This window comes from Akebia trifoliata, chromosome 15, assembly GCF_017979445.1.
Source record: "Akebia trifoliata isolate Shusen 1 chromosome 15, ASM1797944v1, whole genome shotgun sequence".
NCBI lineage: Eukaryota > Viridiplantae > Streptophyta > Magnoliopsida > Ranunculales > Lardizabalaceae > Akebia > Akebia trifoliata.
Window position 1 is genome coordinate 22,111,442 of NC_141389.1, and position 18,697 is coordinate 22,130,138.

The 18,697-nt window shown below is 35.2% G+C and overlaps 2 protein-coding genes across 3 annotated transcripts; one reads left to right on the top strand and one right to left on the bottom strand.

The window, feature by feature from the left end:
- The first annotated feature begins 956 nt into the window (after nucleotides 1–956).
- On the top strand, nucleotides 957–7,737 carry LOC147384612 (small RNA-binding protein 11, chloroplastic-like). 2 transcript variants are annotated; one of them, XM_086426423.1, is made up of 4 exons: nucleotides 957–1,178; nucleotides 1,317–1,364; nucleotides 1,461–1,567; nucleotides 7,443–7,737. In XM_086426423.1, the coding sequence occupies exons 1-4, from the start codon at nucleotides 1,088–1,090 to the stop codon at nucleotides 7,515–7,517; spliced, it is 321 nt and encodes a 106-aa protein (XP_086282549.1). In that variant the 5' UTR covers nucleotides 957–1,087; the 3' UTR covers nucleotides 7,518–7,737. The 2 variants fall into 2 exon arrangements, with proteins under 2 accessions (XP_086282549.1, XP_086282548.1); XM_086426422.1 differs by having other exon boundaries at nucleotides 961–1,178; nucleotides 1,296–1,364.
- Nucleotides 7,738–14,051: 6,314 nt separating this feature from the next.
- On the bottom strand, nucleotides 14,052–15,357 carry LOC147384613 (histone H2A-like). The gene is made up of 2 exons (XM_086426119.1): nucleotides 15,096–15,357; nucleotides 14,052–14,461 (listed from the first exon to the last, which is right to left on the bottom strand). The coding sequence occupies exons 1-2, from the start codon at nucleotides 15,303–15,305 to the stop codon at nucleotides 14,216–14,218; spliced, it is 456 nt and encodes a 151-aa protein (XP_086282245.1). The 5' UTR covers nucleotides 15,306–15,357; the 3' UTR covers nucleotides 14,052–14,215.
- Between the last annotated feature and the right edge of the window lie 3,340 nt (nucleotides 15,358–18,697).

The window sequence follows — 18,697 nt, forward strand, 5'->3', positions numbered from 1 at the left end:
CACTTAATTGTATAATAAAATGATGGATTGAATATATAAAAAAAAAAAAATGTAAACTTTTCTTCCATCATTTCATAATTGATAGATCCTCGGAGAATTCATACGGGCCAAAGTAGACCAACACCAAGGTCCGAAGGAGAGTTCAAACTAACCGAAGACCAAGAGAAGTCACATGTATCTATCGAGAGCAGGATCTTATTTGGATGGACTAAAAGGCCTAGTAGGCATGATAACTCACTCGATTCTCATTGGTCAAGCCCCAACCTTCTCAGTCGACTCCTCCCCCAAATCTAGACTATCACCGCTCAATTACATCGACCCTCAAGTTTTAGCCTGTCATGAATTGAATTCGGACAGATAACTAAGCACATTAGTAATTGCCCATCTTAGACCCATGGTTTTAAAACTCGGTTTCGCATCTCGTCTCATTCAAGCCTGATACCGAGTCATCTCGGATGAGTTTTCCGATACGTTTGAGACGTCTTGTTTAAAAAGTCAAAAAAATTCAATGAGAGGTATTAAATCTCGATCAAAAAAGTGACTTGTGAGTTGGTCTCGTTTAGCTCCGATACCGAGTTAACTCGAGCGATACGTCTCGGTCTCGGATGAGTTTTAAAACCATGCTTAGGCCTGATTCATCTAAAGTATTGGGTTTGGGAGCTGGACCATAAGGCAACAAGGATTGGCCCGATATTGCCAAATTTTTGGGCCTTGTAGTTGGCCATTAAATAGGCTCAAATACTTTCTTGGTAGGTTGGGCTTGGACGTAGGTTTTTATTTGGCTAGACCCGATCAGATGGCTCTGGCTTGGCCGAGCCACTGGACTGGAGATTGTTGTTTTGTTACAAAAAGAAGATTGCCATGTGGAGCAGTTATCGGTATCCTTTGTTCGTAGTTATCGTGCATCCGGATGCACATTAACACTCCACTCTTTGTATAGCTTGAGTTCAACTGCATCACCAAATGATTTCCACTCGAAGAACTAAAAAATTAGGTTTTTTTTTTTTTTTTCTTTTTCTGGTAATTTAATCCAAGTATAACCTAATTTGAGTCTGGAAGAAATCGTGACCATCTATTTCAAATTTGAATGTTGATGATGATGAGGAAGATGGAACAATTAATCACTTGGAATCGATCAATTTTCGCAAGGAGATTCAGCTCCCAACTGTTTGTTAGCAGTAACGTTTCATTTCCTTCAAACCCTAATCTTTTTTGTTTTTTTGATTTTGAAGATTTCAGTTTATACACTTGTGTTTGGGAACTTGAATTTCAATAATCCGATTTTGATTTATTAGGATTATCATTTTACACCACAGACAAAGAACTAAAAGAGTTATTTTCACCTTTTGGTACAGTCACTGAAGGTAAATTCTTAATTTTTAGTAAAAATTTATATTCATTATGATGTTTTTTGTAGTAATTTTTTTAAACTCGTAGTGGTTTTGTTGATTGATACCCAGCCAGATTGGTTAAGGACCAAAGAACCCAAAAGCCTAAAGGATTTGGTTTCGTTACGTACGAGTCAGAATCGGAAGCCCAAAAGGCATTAAAAGCTATGGATGGAAGGGTAAATATATGTGTCTCCACTTTTGTTCTTGCATTGCTCATCAATGAAATTAATGACTATAAGCCTTATAATAAAAAAAAATTAAATAGAATTGAATCTTATGTTTCGTGTGTAGTTATCCGTAAGTTCTTGTAATAAAAAATTTAAATAGAATTGAATCTTATGTTTCGTGTGTAGTTATCCATTAGTTCTTGTATGATCATCTATGGTTGTTGTTATACCCGTGGCAAACCACTAGTAGGTTAGGGTCTGTATGATTTATGGTTTTAAAACTCGTTTTGATGTCTCGTCTCATCCATGAACGAGACTGAATCGTCTCAGACAAGTTTTTCGATACGTTTGAGTCGTCTAGTTCAACAATGGGAAAAATGAACTGTGGTTTTAAATCTCGTCCGATACATTTGACTTTGTCTATCCGTCTCGTTGGTGGATGATATCGAGACGTATCAGAAGAGTCGTCTCTGTCTCAGAAAAGATCTAAAACCATGGTATTATTGTGTAAGAAAAATGAGCGGGAAAATGATTTCTACTAGAAAATGCAATTTTTAGGCGTGTGATTAAGCATTCTCCTTGGAATTTGATTTCCTGCTGTGGGGAAAATGTTTTCCATTCCCACTCCCTGGGAAAATGATTTTTCCCACGTAATGTTATTCTTTGACAATTAACCCCACCTCCAAAACTAAAATCCCATTCTCTTTTTGATATTTTTCTAGGTCCAATCAAATGGTGGAATTCATTTTCCCGCGAAATTCACTTTCTCATGACCATTTTTCCATAGAATTCATATTCTTTTGAAAATAATTCCTGCAATCATACAAACCCTAGTGGAAAATGGGTTTTAGAATTTTAATATCCCTAATGACTCTTAAGTACATGAGATGATGCATTTTTGCGTGGTCATTTGCACTTTGATTAATTAGCTTCAATGAGCGAGGGGGTTATCTTTATTTGTAGGGCAATTTATATTACAAAACCATCATATTATATTACAAAACCATTATATTATGAATAAACACCATAAGTGATTTTATTAGATGATGTGATTTTACAATAAAATCACTTATGATGTTTATTCATATCATAATGATGTGGTAATATCACAGCACTATTTGTATCATCTTCAGAACTTGAATCTTGTTGTGTCAGATATCATGGAACATTCTCTCAAGTATGTCAATTTTTTAGGTTGAAACCTTATTGCGTAAGATGCGTTTGATTAGATTTAAAAGAGAAGAAGTTAGTTATGATTCTATTTACCAATCTTAACTGCATTGAGCTCCACGTAAGTTCTTCATTTACCAATTAGTTCAGGCCCAAATTATCAATTTGTTATAGGAACTATTCAGAACTGCTTTGCTTGACTTGGAGGGCCACAATATATTTTCCCAAGATTTTGACACTTTTGAAAGGCAATATTTGAAACATGAATGCTGCACACCCTTAAGCCTATCATTTCCCATCTCTTTTTAGGTTGGACCACCTGGTGTATAGAGATTTTTTTTATTTTATTTTATTTGGGGGGGGGGGGGTATGGAAGGATGGAGATGAAAAGTGGATGTGCCGACAGAGATAAGCGTTGTAGTAAATGGTAATGGCAAGATCCCTCTAAATGAATAAGGTTTCACAGTTGTCCTCAAACAAAGACTGGGAAGGTTGTAAGAAGAGTGACTTGGGTTCCAACCTCAATAGTTGTCCTGGTTAGGAGATAAGGATCATCTATGTTTTTGCTTCAATCAAAGGCCATTTAGGTATTAACAAGGGAACTGAGGACAAGCCAAGCAGTTATTCTTTGACAGTCAGTCTTTGACTGTTTATTCCCTTGTTTAGAGGACTCCTCTACTGAGTAATGGACCAATAAGTAGGCCAAACCTTCAGAATGATATAGTTCTTGTGTATTGGTGGTTCACCTTGAGTTTTGGATTTTGGACTTCTATCTACGTACCAAGAGTTAATTTTATAAGGAATTGCTCTCTTTGTGAGATGGTTGGCTTCAATAAAACACCTCCCAGCTTCTTGGTTTTTTTTTTTCCTCTTGTAGGTATATGTATATGATATTAATTAGGGGTGGGAAACACCAACTGACAAACAAAATACTTTCGTGGACATAGGTGAAATAGAGGCGCTTCCATTCCCCATACCTCAAGGGTTCTTGCTGTTTTTTTGTGAAAGAGAAGATATTATGCTGTACAACTTCTAAGCAGACTAAGGGAAGCTTTGGAGGATTATTGGGTGATATCCCCTAACAACAATCAGTTGGTTTCTCCATGTGTCATGATGTTCAAATGGATTTTCTCTCTTGTTGATTCTATCTTGCCAACAATGGTTCGTTGATAATGTACTTGTTCCAATTACTTTTGAGTCTTATAATCTCCAAATTTGACAAAAGTCGTGAGGTAGTTCTCTTTTCCTTAAGGGTGTCAACCTTGATGTAGGACAACCTAGATCCATTCGATTAGGGAAGAAGAGGAAATCTGAGGGTCAGGGAAATTTGGTTGGGATTTTGGGTAAGGATTTGGGCTACAATAGGATTACCTCAAGTGTTTAGGGTAAACCCCAGGGGTTTGTTTGTGGGGTTTAATTATAGTATTTTGCAATTATGATCAAGGATCTAGGTTTATTAGGGTAACGGAAAGTGTTAAGAATTTGGTTATGGTTTGTAGGGTAAGGATTAAGGTTCAGAGAAACCAAGTTTTCCTCTTACTCATCATTGCAGAATGCCACAAATGACTTCCAGAAGGTAAAATCATAGTCACAAAGTCATAGTACAGTTTAAAACGGCAAGGGAAAACTTTGAAAAAAAATGAGAAAAAATAAAAATATTAAAGATTATCAATATGTATCATACATTTATTTTACATTTCTAATATATTTTTGAGCAGCATAACATCAAACATTATCATCCCACATTGAACTACATTCATCATGAAGCATCAAAATCCTATAATATGTATCAAATCCCATAATTAACTTCATTCATGAACAATATAAAAAACAAGTAAACAACTATGAGCCCATAAATCCACAAAAAATAAACATAGGTTCACAAAAAATTTAAAGTAACTCTATACACCCACAAAAAATAAGCATAGGCCCGCAAAACGTCTAAAAGTTTAGATCTATTCGATTAAGAAGAAATCTGGGGGTTAGGGAAATTTGGTTGGGATTTTGGGTAAGGATTTGGACTACAATAGGCTTACATCAAATGTTTAAGGTAACCCCCAAGGGTTTGTTTGTGGAGTTTAATTGTTGCATTTTGCAATTTTGATTAAGGATCTAGGTTACTAATAACGATGGATTGTTCTTTGTAAGAGAGTTTTATAATGAGTTGAGTAGGGGTAGGGAAGTTACCTTTCCCCACGAGGCGGTTTGGGGGGCCTAGAGCGCCATCTAAGGTGGCCATTTTTGCGTGGATGCGTAGACTGCGGTTAAGGAACGAATTTTAACATTTGATCAGTTGTGAAGAAGGGGTTTCTGTGGCCCAAACTATTGTTGTATGTGTGGGAGTAGCCAGGAGTCGTGTAATCATCTTCTTTTGCATTGTCCGCTGGCAAAGGAGGTTTGGGATCATTTCTTCTTCTTGTTTGGTGTGGAGTGGTGTATGTCGGGTATGGTGAGATCTCTTGATGGAGTGGTCTCAATTAAGGAATAACTTTCGTCTGTCCAAGAGGTTGCTTTAGAGTTTAATACCGTTCGTGATTTCATGGGGCCCATAGAAGGAAAGGAATGCTAGAACGTTTGAAGGGAAATTTCTTTCAAGTCAAGATTTATTTTTGTCGATCATTGGGTTTCTTTATTTCTGGTGTAAGATCTTTAAGGAGTTTAAAGGGATCTTTTATGAGGATTTCCTAATCTGTTAGGATTGCATTTTTAATCTGTTAGAGACATAGCTCTGTGTTTCTTTTTGTTTCTTTTTCTTGCTTTTTGTTTCTGTTTTCCCCTTTGGTAGGTCATCTTGAACTACCGCTTGTATTTGTTTTCGTTTATCTATAAATAAATAAAAAAGGTTGAGGATTTGGTTTTGTTTTTTTTTTTTTGTGGGGTAAGGATTAAGGTTAAGAGAATTGGGAAGGATTAAAGATTGAGGTAAAAGGGATTTTAAGAAATCAAGAAATCAAGTAGAGGAATTAAAAAGAAGATTCTTAATGGTTATTTGATGGGATTAGAAAATTCTTGATGGATTCAAGATCTCAAAATTTCAAGAAAACAATAAAAACAATGGAAAAGATGTGAATGTGAGAGAAAAGATAGTACCTTGGAATCACACTAAGGGTTCTTGAAATCACACCGAGATGGATGATCTCCAATCACTGGAAGAGTTGCAAAATTTCTTTTAATTTCATAAACTAATTAAAATTAATTACAATAGTCATATATAGGTTAGATTCAAAATCCTAATCCTAAAATTACATAAAAATCAACTCTTTTGACCTTGAGAAGTCAATCCCGTGTAAAATTGACACTTCATCGGTATTTTGGCTATAACTTTCTCAAAACTCATCAAAATTGTGAAATCTTAAGCTCGTTGGATATGAAATTAAATAATCTATTAAATGATATAAAAAAATTGATCCAATACAACATGTTTTGACCCCTCAAAATAGACTTAAATAAAAATAATGTGAATAGTACCTAAACTAACATATGACTTTTAAAATAATTAGAAGACATCTAAACACTAAAATAATCTCATCTAAAACTAATCCCAATAAAATAAAAGGGATAACAAAGTAATTATGGACGCAAACAAGCTGCAACCTATATAATTCCAAAATTTCCATTGGAACCCGTGCTGCTGGCTTGATTTGCATCTCACATCAAACCCTCAGATACGATTTGTGTGATAAACACCATCTTGTTTACAGACAATTTGATTATCATTTATCTCTTTCAATTGCTAAGGATTCTTTAGCCACTAAATGAAATATGTTAGCTTATGCTTGAACAAACAATCTTGACTTATTCAAGAATCTTGCCATGCTCAAGTACTTCCAGAAAAGCTGAAACGCCTCAAAGGCCTTCTGGTAGCAATTTAAATGCAATATTTTATGTTTGTGTTTGTCGTAAGAATTTGGTTCTTTATGCTTTAAACATAACGAAGTTGATCACCTCAATAATGAAATCATAATTTCCCAACCCCAAATTATTCACAGCTCTATAGTGGGCTACCATTGGTTGGGACCATAGTGTAAAAAATGACCAATATTTTGAAAAAGTCACAATTAATTCCTAACTCTTGCAATCGGTGATTTAATCCCTATGTTTAATATGAAAAATACATTGTTATAATAGGGAATTTTATTTATTATAGTTTTTAACATATGAATATACATTTTTTATATTATATTATATTATATATATATATATATATATATATATATATATTGATGTATTAATTTCCCCATTTTTGGTAGTTTTTCCGAAGTTTTCCATAATGTCCGACCTTGACCTTGACCTTGTCTCACTATGTTTGGGACAAAATAGTTGAAAGAACTGCGACCTACAAATGCGGTTCTGGACGTTGAATCACATCAGGATCTTCTTTCTTATTGTCGGGACTCACCATTCTTGCCACATCCATGTTTTTTTTTGTTATTTCCGGCATTTGATGCAATTAATGTCCTCTTTGGTCTGTGTTGTGTCATTCTATTTTAGTTGCCATGTATGATTCAACCAAACAAGTTAAGCCAAACAGTTGGGCTTATAGCATCTCACTCTTGAAATTGTGAGTCAGTGAAGCTAGTAAAGATTTTAAATGTTTTTCATTTAAGTTACACATGGGTTGTAATAACTCAATTCTTGTTTGTTGTGAAGCTTCTTCAGTATGACTTCTACTTATCTGTGCATTTGCCATTTTCCGTTTATTCTATTTGAACAGATGGTTGCTGGAAGGATTATCTTTGTGGAAGTTGCCAAGACTACAAGACCTGAAGAGGTACATCCTACCTCCTAAATTGATGCTTTTTTGTTCATCTCTTGTGGTGACAGCAAAAAAAATTACATTGTCGACGTTCTGTACTTCAATTGTGACAGCACGTTGTCTGTTATTTGAACTTTTTTTTTGCTAAGTGGAAACAATTGTATTAATCAAAAAATAGTGTGCAAAGGAAGACTGCCTTAGTTTACATGTTATTTGAACTTAGTGTTTCAAGTATGTTGATTATCTTTTAGTACTTTGGAATTGTATTGGGTGGATTTTCATTGACGAGCACGACCTCAATTGATACAAACTGGATGTGAATCCAAAGTAAACTAATAATTGTTGTTATTACATCTGATAACAGGATGATAAGTTGATAGATCAAACGAGTACAAAATAGAGCTTCTACACAACTTGACTTGAAACTTATCGATGCAGTTAGAATCAGTTTGGGATAGAAATTACTTGGCCTGACTGAGCTTAACTTAGTTTAAAGTCAGCCTTGAACTACCATTTGGGATCACTAAGATTAATAGTTTAGACCATCGGATAGACAACTATAACATCATTTTTATTTCAACTATTTTATTTTTATCATTGAGCGCTTTTAATTAGATTAGTAACTCGGTGATGGCAGGAATCGAACCCAGGCCTTGGTTGAATCACCATGATTTACCAGTTTGCTAACTAGGACAACTTTTGGGGTATGGGTCCACCACATCAACCCTAAGTGGTTGGCCTAGTGGCAAGCCTAGCCTTGATAAGCTCCTCAGGAAGTGAAGGTCAAGTGTCCGGTTACCCTCGAGTGAACCAGTTGCACGTTGGACATTTTTTTTGGGGGGGTGGGCGGGGGGTGCATGTGACTGGGATTAGTCTCATCCGAAGGGTAGGGATACCTACGATAAGCATAAAAAATAAAAATAAAATAAAAAGTTCCACCACATTCAATCTGTAGATCACAAATTGCCTCAAGTTCAATGGATGGGAATTGCCAATTGAGATACTTTTACCGTGTAGGTCCAACAAAGGGTGGGACACATTTCGATTTTTACTGGATTAAAGTCGGAGGGTGTTTCACACGATTTTTTTATAAATATTTGAGAGATCTTATATTTTTAAATTGGTGGTGTAGAGGTGGAATCTAGTGAAGCTTCGATAGACTATGCTCTACTGATCCAAAGTTACTCCTTCCTCATTCCTGTAATCACCGGTGTGGTACTTGCCAAGAATTCTCCGACGCTCAAGTTAGAGTTGTAGAAGAACAATAATAACTTGCGGAACTCTTTCTTCCTCAATCAGCCAAAAGATCCTCTAACTTCTGTCAATTCCTTCATTTATAGATCCTTCCTGCAAATCAGGGTTTCCCCCTTTAACAAGATGTGATCCTGGAGAATCTCCTAATTACAAGAATCCTAAACGGAATTAGGATCTTTGATATTGGGTCCATGATTCCAGGCTGATCTCCTCCGAGATCTCTAGACTTGACACACGGAAGTCAGGATTGTGCAACTTCCCAGACCAGGCCTGCCTTGCCATGCAGGCCAAGTCTACTCTAATGCTATCTTGCCCTACTAGGCAGGTTAGATGCCTTTATCCTGGTCTATCTTGTTGTTGGGCATTGTTAAAAATGTTAACTCACACATAGTACCATTTAACCGACGTGGACATATGTACGGTTTGGATAATCATGCAATTCTTACCCTCTATAGGCGGCATGCCCTTGATTTCAGGCAAATTTTAAAATGACTTAAAAGTAACACCTTTGTTTTGGCCTTTCTCTTATAAATTATTGAAAAGTGACTTTAGTGCCCTCTTCGTCATCAACACCACCACCTCCGTCACATCAACTTATTCAATAGGTTGAAGTCAATCGTGTTTAAGAAGAGAAAAGGTGTAAGGTTATTCTTCATGAATCCTCATCAGATGTAAGGTTGAAGCTGACTAATTTTGGGGAAAAAAATCAAAGGTGTGTAGGGCGTGTTTGATTGCAAAAATTATTTTTCATCTTCTACAAAAATCAAGAAAGTGAAGATTTTATTTTTTCACTTACACCCATAGAAAAATGAAATCCACCCCCAAATCAGAATAAGAATCTTCTCTCTTCTTCTTTCTCATCACCACCACCATAGTCATGACCATTGTAGTCGCTATCGTCAGCCACCTCTCTCCCTCCTCCTCCTTCACAACACTTTTTGAACTTCCCCCCCTTCCCCCTTCTTCCCTGTTCTTCTTCCTTAGGCTTTTCCCCGTTGGTTTAGTCTAAAGATGCAATCAAATAATAAAAATTGATTTTTCAATCCAACCTATTTTTCACCATCATTTTTCCAATGATTTCAAATTCTATAAAAAGTGACTTTTCATGCGATCAAACAAACCCTGAGATTATTTACAATAGTCTTTAACAAATGTTCAAAGTGAAGGAGTTTGCTATCAATTTGATTAATAGGTTGAAGGTGACTACCTTGTTTAGAAGGAAAAAACATAGGTGTTTAGTGCATCTCCAACTCTAGTCTTCAAATTAGCATCTTCTTCAAATTTGAAGACTTCAGCAACTTTGAACCAATGTTTTTAAAGTTGGACCAGAATCAATAGCTTTTACTGGTTGAATCAATCCAGGAACACAATTTAAAATAATCAAATCGACCATCTAATTCTATCAGTTCAATTGATTTTACTGATGACCTAGCTAGGGATAGCAATTTCTCCCCGCTCCGACTGTTCCTATAAGGTCGGTTTTTTACTATTCTAAATGGTTCCAAAGTGATTTTGGTGGTTTCAGGGCGGGGATAGTTTTGATATACCCCACCCCGTCAATTTGCCCAATCCCGCCCTGATTATATAATATAATATAATATATATTGTGTGTGTGTGTGTGTGTGTGTGTGTGTGTGTGAGAGAGAGGATCCATAAATGTGTTTCAGAATGGGCTGATATTTTGTGAGGATGATCTCTATATTGAGGGGATCATTCTTGCCAAAAATCAGCCCATTCGGAAATCGCTAGCCCTAGTTTACAAGTTAAAGAATCGTAGACTATTCATTTTAATTGTTAGTTTGTAACTACTTTTCATAGGATTAAAAATTTTATAATCAACTGATTTTTTGTGAGGATGGTCTACTCATCATAGAAATCATCCTCACAAAAAAATTGACCCGTTCTGAAATTGATTTTTCATATAGGACAAAACGTTGTTTAGAATGTTGTCTACGGAATGTTACTCTCTCTCTCTCTCTCTCTCTCTCTCTCTCTCTATATATATATATATATGGGTCCCGTTCGCCACCCTTAGTTTTACCACACACTTTAACAAACGCGTTTTGTCTTACATGGGTTAGAAGTTTCGGAATGAGCTGATTTTTAGTGAGGATGATCTCTATGGTGAGGAGATCATCCTCACCAAAAATCAGCTCATTCCAAAACTTCTAACCCCATCAAAATTGATTTACAAAAAATGGACGGTCCACGATTTTTCAACGTGTAAACATGGGGCTAAACATTTCGGAATGGGCTGATTTTTGGGGAGGATGATCTTCTAATCATAGAGATCATCCTCACCAAAAATCAACTCATTCCAAAACTTCTAACCCATGTAGGACAAAAAACATTTGTTAAAGTGTGTGGTAAAACTTAGGGTGTTGAACATTTCCCTATATATATATATATATATATATATATATATGAGAAATGTTCGGCACCAAACATTTTTCAAAACATGGGTTAGAAGTTTTGGAATTTGCTGATTGTTGGTGAGGATGATCTCTACGGTGAGGAGATCATCATCACTAAAAATCAGCCCATTCCAAAACTTCTAACCCCATCAAAAATGATTTACAAAAAATGGACGGTCCACGATTTTTCAACTTGTAAACATGGGTTAGAAGTTTTGGAATGGGCTGATTTTTGGTGAGGATGATCTCCTCACCGTAGAGGTGAGGATGATCTCCTCACCGTAGAGATCATCCTCACCAAAATCAGCCCAATCCAAAAGTTCTAACTCATGTTTTGAAAAATGTTTTGCCAAAAAGTTGGCCCTTGAACGTGACCCTATATATATATATAGGGAAATGTTCAACGGGTCCCGTTCCCCACCCTAAGCTTTACCCTACACTTTAACAAATGTGTTTTGTCCTACATGGGTTAGAAGTTTTGGAATGGACTGATTTTTTGTGAGGATGATCTCTATGGTGAGGAGATCATCCTCACCAAAAATCAGCTCATTCCAAAACTTATAACCCCATAAAAAATGATTAACAAAAATTGGATGGTCCACGATTTTTCAACTTGTAAACATGAGGCTAAAAATTTTGGAATGGGCTGATTTTTGGTGAGGATGATCTTCTAATCATAGAGATCATCCTCACCAAAAATCAGCCCATTCCTAACCCATGTAGGACAAAACACGTTTGTTAAAGTGTAGGGTAAAGCTTAGGGTGTTAAACATTTCCCTATATGTATATACTCCTTTTGAACAACAAAAACCACCTAGCATAATGGAAAGATGCAATAACAAGTTCAAACATTCTTCAACTCTATTTGTACTTATAATACTCCAATTTCTTAAATTAAAATGGGCTAGGCTAGCTTGAAAGGTGTTTGGATTGGTGCAAGGCAGGGTTGGAGCATAAAATTAAGACTCGAGCCAGGGTCGGGACAGGTTTGGGATGTGCAAATATAATCGGGAATGGATTTAAGTAAACTCGGCTCAAAGCCACCTCGTTGCCCTCCCGAGACCCAATTGGGTTTATTACTTCAATTTTTAGGTAACTTTTAACATTCTCCTCCAAAATTTAGTCAATGTTTTATTTTTTAAAGATTTCATTAATAATAAGAGGGGAGAAAAACTGGCCAAGTTAGCCAATCAAGCAAACAAAAGCCATCACTCTCTTGCAATATTACAAATCCAATCCCATCTTCCTACAAAATTTGCAAAGCCCATTCCTTTACATTCATCAACAGGTTTAGACCGCAGGAAGATAAGACCCAAAATGACGAGGATAAGATTTAGTGTGCCCAAAGACTTCGCTTCAAAGATCCTTCCATTACATTCCTTCAACAACAAACCTCAACAAATAATAAAATGAGTATTACTCAACAGTGTCTTTTCATCTCGGAGGAGTTGCCTACTTACAGCCATGATTCAAACTAAAACCCTAAATTGACCCAAAAAATGAGACCAAACCTCTAGGTTGAGGAATATTTGAGATGCCCTTATGTTTTGAAATTGATTATATACCCTTTGACCAAAAGTCTTCTCTCATAAACTAATGAAAAAATATCAAACTTCATAAGATTTTAATTGTTGGAGGTCCGCATGGATTACCACATTGGAAAAATAACATGATCCTTTAAAATAAAATCATTTTTGGGCTTGGTTTATACATTAAAAATGCACAGCAACAAAACTCTGTAATTTCAAATTCAAATCTAATGGTAAAAAATTCTCTTAAATTTCAAATTCAAATTTAGATCTAATGGTGAAAATTCATTTTTTGAAATTCTTGGAATCTTGTAATGTAGATCCTTGTGACATTGAATCATGTTTTTGAAGTAATTGGGAAAAAAATACTTTAACATTTTATTTTTAGGTTTACTACATTTGACCCATTTATTAGACCAATTTGGATAGACCAATTTTCAAAACATTGCTTTGAACTCCAACCAACCCAATCTTTAAATCACTATTCATTTTCTTAAAAACTCATAATTTTTAACTCACCAACATGTCATCCACAAACAACCATAGATTCTTTCACTTGGGACACACAATTACAAATGACAAGTTGATCAAGTCGGTTAAATCACTATTCATTTTCTTAAAAACTTATCATTTTTAACTCACCAACACATCATCCACAAAGAACCATAGATTCTTTTGCTTGGGACACACAATTACAAATGACAAGTTGATCAAGTCGGTTGTGTATTCTACAGGACAAAATCTACAATTCTTTGCCCTTGCCACATCATAGTTTTTGAGTTTTCCTATCAAATTGAGTTCAAAAGTCAGCACTCTTTCAAAAATATTGTTCACTCACTTGAAAAAATAAAAGGTCTTATTAACATTCTAAGGCACATGTTAAAGTGCAATAAATATACTATGAAAATTGGAATTTAAGAGTATTTTTGGTAAAAAAATAATTTTTTTAAAGACTTTTTCAATACATCAAGTGCACAAGTTGACAAAATCCAAAAATGAAAGGAGATCATAATAGGTAGGTAACCCTAAAAAAAAAAAAATATTTAAAACATATTCATGAAAAGAAGGTCAAAAACATCATTTATAACAAAAATAAAATATAAAATAAAGATATATAATAGGTATTTCAGAAAATAACAAGAGCAATGGAATGAGGCTTTTTGAAATTTCTCAAGATCCTTATATTTGGAGGTATCTTATATCTTGTAGGTGGCAGTTTGCATATGAATTGCAACAATTAGAATTTATGTATGATTAAAAAAATTATAACTACTTTAAAAGATTATCACAAACTTATCTTCTTCTTGTTGCTACATATTCCTCTAACAACTATGAAAGATGTATTACACAAGTAAAGGAAGCATCAAACAAGGGAGAAACAAGAAGTTTCATTCTTGGAAAGAGTAGGTTTTCTTACACAAGCTGTTACAGAAGAGAACCCAAAATTACATACAAAACAGGAAAAATAAAAATAAAAATGGGTCTAAAAGAAGGTTTAAAAAAAGGGGTGGGGCTACTTTTGATTTCAGAGAAATCAAGCTTTCTTGGGAGATTTGGTAGCCTTGGATGAGGTTTTGGGTTCTTTTTCTTTGGGGGGCTTGTCTGACTTCTTGGGCAAAAGAACTGGGTTGATGTTAGGAAGGACTCCTCCATGAGCTATGGTCACACCATTGAGAAGCTTCCCGAGCTCCTCATCGTTCCTTACAGCCAACAAAACGTGTCTTGGAATTATTCGATTCTTCTTGTTATCTCTTGCTGCGTTTCCAGCCAACTCCAACACCTAAAAGACAACATTTGAATCACCATAGTTTAAGGTCAAGAAACATCAAATCTGGTCAAAATTTGAATTTTTTTTCTGCTTTTGAAATTGGATTCCGTCATTTGTACACAAAATAGACAAAATCTACTAAATTTCTCTTAATTTCGTTTTTTTTTTTGGTAAATAGGGAAAATGGACCAGAATAAAGTGGAAGAAAACACAATCCAAGACAATTTTCCAACCAAGAAAAAAAAAATTCCTTTTGATACTCGATTTATGATCTTAAAATCTGCTAAAGTTCTCTTAATTTCGTTTTTAGTAGGGAAAACCATCACAAAAATTCAGACGAAGAAAAAAAACAATGTAAGGTCATTTTCCAAAAAAATAAAACCCCAATTTGTCAAAAAGACATAAAATCAACTGAGATATAGGGGAAAAAACACATTTGAATCAGCATACTTTAAGGCCAAGATATATTACATCTGGTCCCAAAAAATTGCCTTTTGATATTAGATTTTATTTTATGATCTTTACCCCCAAAAAAATAAAACTGCAAAATTTCTCTCAACCAGGAAGAAAACCCTAAATTTGCCGAAAAAAAACCTAAAATCAATTGAAACTGAAACAAAGGGGCAAATAAAGAAAGAAAGGGAACCTCTGCTGCAAGATACTCGAGTACAGCAGCCAAGTAGACAGGAGCACCAGATCCAACACGTTGAGCGTATCGACCCTTCTTCAAGTATCTCCCGATCCTTCCAACAGGAAATTGTAGACCAGCTTTAATGGACCTAGACACTGATTTCTTCTTTGGTCCTCCTCCTTTCCTTCCTCCTGCACCCTTCTTCACCTTTCCAGTCCCCTCCATCTCTCTCTCTCTCTCTCTCTCTCTCTCGAAGAACTACTAATAACGGACAAATGAACAACAGTTTCGATCGGTTTTAGGCGTTGCGTCTCAACACTTTAATATAGTTTTTTTTTTCGCCTTTGAGACAATGATGAACGTTGGATTCTTTTTTTGGCCTTTTTTTTGGACGGTTGTGGGTAAATCATATTTCAATCTGTGCATTCGAAAATGGACCAATGGCGTGCGAGATTCTTTGTGCCCTCATGAATTCAAACAGGCTTTTATGATAACCATCCAAGTGATTGTGAGACATGGTTTCAAAACTCATTCGATACCTGAGCCATTTCGTCCGAGTTAACTCAGTATCCGGATTGAACAATATAAATGCACAAGTCAGTTTTTGACCGAGATTTAGTATCTCACGTTCAACTTTTGATTTTTTGAATGAGACGTCTCAAATGTATCGAAAAACTCTTCCGAGATGACTCAATATCAAGCCTGGACGAGACGAGACACGAAATCGAGTTTTAAAACCATGTTGTGAGATGGAGATGGCCAAGACTAGGGCTGCAACTTGGGAACAAAATTTGAACCCATTGGGTTGATCCCGACCTTGGGTAATGTCTGGGCATAATTAGCTTGGATTCGGTTCCGGGCACGGACAAAAAAAAAAATACTCAACTCAAATCGGGTTGGGCACAGGCATATAGGTATCGGCCAACTCAATTGTTCAAACCCGAATTTAATATGATTATAATTTAAAAATATCTCTTATCTTGATTTCTTTCACAATCATAATTCATATTTCAATATGTATGCTTTTGTTTATCTATATGTCAAAACTAGCGTATGACTATTTTCATTAGATGGTATAAACATTAATTCCTTATGGGTCACTCGCGAGGACACACCCTCACTTACCTGGTGTGTGTGAGGTGTGGGTGTTGCACGTGCCCAGGGACTAGTCCTTGGACAAGACCATGGTCTATGGACTAGTCAAAGAACACATACGGACCCGATCTGTTGTCTACATGGATACCCGGTTATCAAAAAAAATTGCTTTGCTTAAGTGTAATACAGATATTACAATTTTAAATGTTTTTCTTTTCTTGAAAATTATGATTATTAATAATGATAAGTAATTATTTTACTTTTATTTATAAATTTGCTTATAATTTTATGCATATAAACTTTTGAAACGTTTTTTTTTTTTTAATAATTGTAAATTTTAAGTTATTTTACATGCACTTATCCTTATATATATCCTTACAAGTATTAAATTACTTAGAATTAATGAGGAATGAATTAACCCGACTTGACTAAGGTTTGAGTTGAGCATTTCATGCTCGAGGTCAGATTGGGCAAGGGTGTGGGTTGGTGTTTGTTAAGTTTGGGTTGGGCGCGGGTTGATCCTCAACCACCCAAGTTGCAATCTCAGCCAAGACCACACCTTAGGAAGGGGAGGTCTTAAGTTCGAACCCCACCCCTTTAATAGGGCTTAAAATGGAACGAATTTTATTCAAAATCTGAATGATCCAAATTTAATGGATTTGATTCCTTCAGGTGTATCCAAATTAAAAAATGGATTAGATATGGGTTCATGTCCCTTGACCCGAGTCAAATCCGAGTTAGATACGGATCCATCCCTATATCCACTAAGATCTGAATGATACATTACTTTGTAAGTTATATTTTTCTTCAAGTAAAGAAGTGTTGAGCATAGTAGCTAAGGCTTCAAGTCATTCGACCCGAATCAATTAATTTTGTTAGGTCAGATCCGGATATGAGTTTGGTAAAAATAAATGATTTGCATATGATTTTAATTAGTAGGATCCGAGTCGGATTTAGGTCCAAATAAAAAATTTGGATATGGATATGGATATGGATATACTCATATCCAACCTAAAAGCCAACCCATTTTAAGCCCTACTCTTTAGGGACCACCATCAGGGATTTATCCCATAAATTACAACCAAAATACCTAATTTCAAAAAAAGAAAAGAAAAATAATAGCATTTTATGTTTTATGTAGGTCTACAACTTGAGCGGGTTGGATGGTAAACCCAGGCTCTACCCAAGTTGTAAAACCCTCAACTCAACTAGACCATTGGGCTTGAACTCATTAACCCGAGATTGAACTCCTAAAGTCGAGTTGAGCTTGGGTTAGTCGGAGTTAAGTAATTTTGGGCAGGTTGGACCCATTGAATAAGCTTAATTTCATTTTGATCAACATATAACAATAAATTCAAATAGAAAGAAAAATATGTTTTTTCCTTAGTTTTATACATATATGTAGAAGAGATAGCTAAAAATAGTTTAAAATAAATATAAATATTTATACATTAATGTATAACATTGAGTTCAGGTTGAGTTGGGTTGCCCGAACCCTCAACCCAAGCTCTACCCGAATTGAGGTCGGGTTGAGATATCCTAGCCTAGGCTCAACTCATATTCTACATAACTTGACCCAAGCTCGCCCATCAATCTAGTTGAGTTCAAGTTAGCCTGCCTAGGTTGCAACCCTAGTTTTATGTAGACATGAGATCATTTATAGGGCATATAATGGGTTGAATTTTATCCAAAATCTAAGTGATCCAAAATTCTTATTTAACATGTTTAGATCCTTAGAGTAGAAACGAGCCAAAAAATGGGTCAAATAGGGTTTGATGTCCCATGATTTGAGTTGGATCTGGGTTGGATAAAGATCCATCCATATATCCACCTAGATCCAAATTAAATATTGCATTTAAAATTATATTTTTAGATTTTTCAAAATATTCTTTTCTACTACCTATTTACTATTATAATGAGAGAAGACAAAGTAAAAAATGGTTCGACACCAAATTTTGGATCCCACGAATGCCCTCACTTTTACATTTAAAGTTGATATAATCAGGGTTGTTCTAGTCACAAACCAAAAAAATTGCAAAACTATCCATTATAATATTCAAAAACCCTTGAATCAATGTCTTAAATTACAAATAAGCCTTTTTGATAGATCTAGGTTTGTACATACCACCTTCTAGTGAAGATAACATAAATTCTTATAAAATAAAATAATTATAATAGTAAAATAAAACAGTATAGAAATTAACAAACAAGTATATAAAAAAATGTTGAACCATCTAGAATTATCTTACCCAAATCAAGCAATTAGATCGAGTCAGATCCAAATCCAGATTAAGTGAAATCAATATGATTCAGATATGGTTTATCTAGTAGAATCCAAGTCAAATATGGATTTTGGTCTAGATAAAGAAATTCGGATCTAATATGGCTGTACTTAGATTTGAGTCGAATCTGACCTGTAGACACCCTATTTTGCCTTGATTGAGTCCAAGAGCAATAAAAACCTTCTGATAAGGGGTTTGACTTAAGCCAATTTTCAAGTAGTCACAAAGATCCCATGTTGA

What these genes read in the sequence shown, in the direction of transcription:
- LOC147384612 (XM_086426422.1), top strand. Translation starts at nt 1,088, where the DNA reads ATGTTGATGATGATGAGGAAGATGGAACAATTAATCACTTGGAATCGA. An exon ending in TTTTGGTACAGTCACTGAAG is followed by an intron (nt 1,365 to 1,460) that starts GTAAATTCTTAA and finishes ATTGATACCCAG; the next exon opens with CCAGATTGGTTAAGGACCAA. An exon ending in TAAAAGCTATGGATGGAAGG is followed by an intron (nt 1,568 to 7,442) that starts GTAAATATATGT and finishes CTATTTGAACAG; the next exon opens with ATGGTTGCTGGAAGGATTAT.
- LOC147384613 (XM_086426119.1), bottom strand. Translation starts at nt 15,305, where the DNA reads ATGGAGGGGACTGGAAAGGTGAAGAAGGGTGCAGGAGGAAGGAAAGGA. An exon ending in TCGAGTATCTTGCAGCAGAG is followed by an intron (nt 14,462 to 15,095) that starts GTTCCCTTTCTT and finishes GTTGTCTTTTAG; the next exon opens with GTGTTGGAGTTGGCTGGAAA.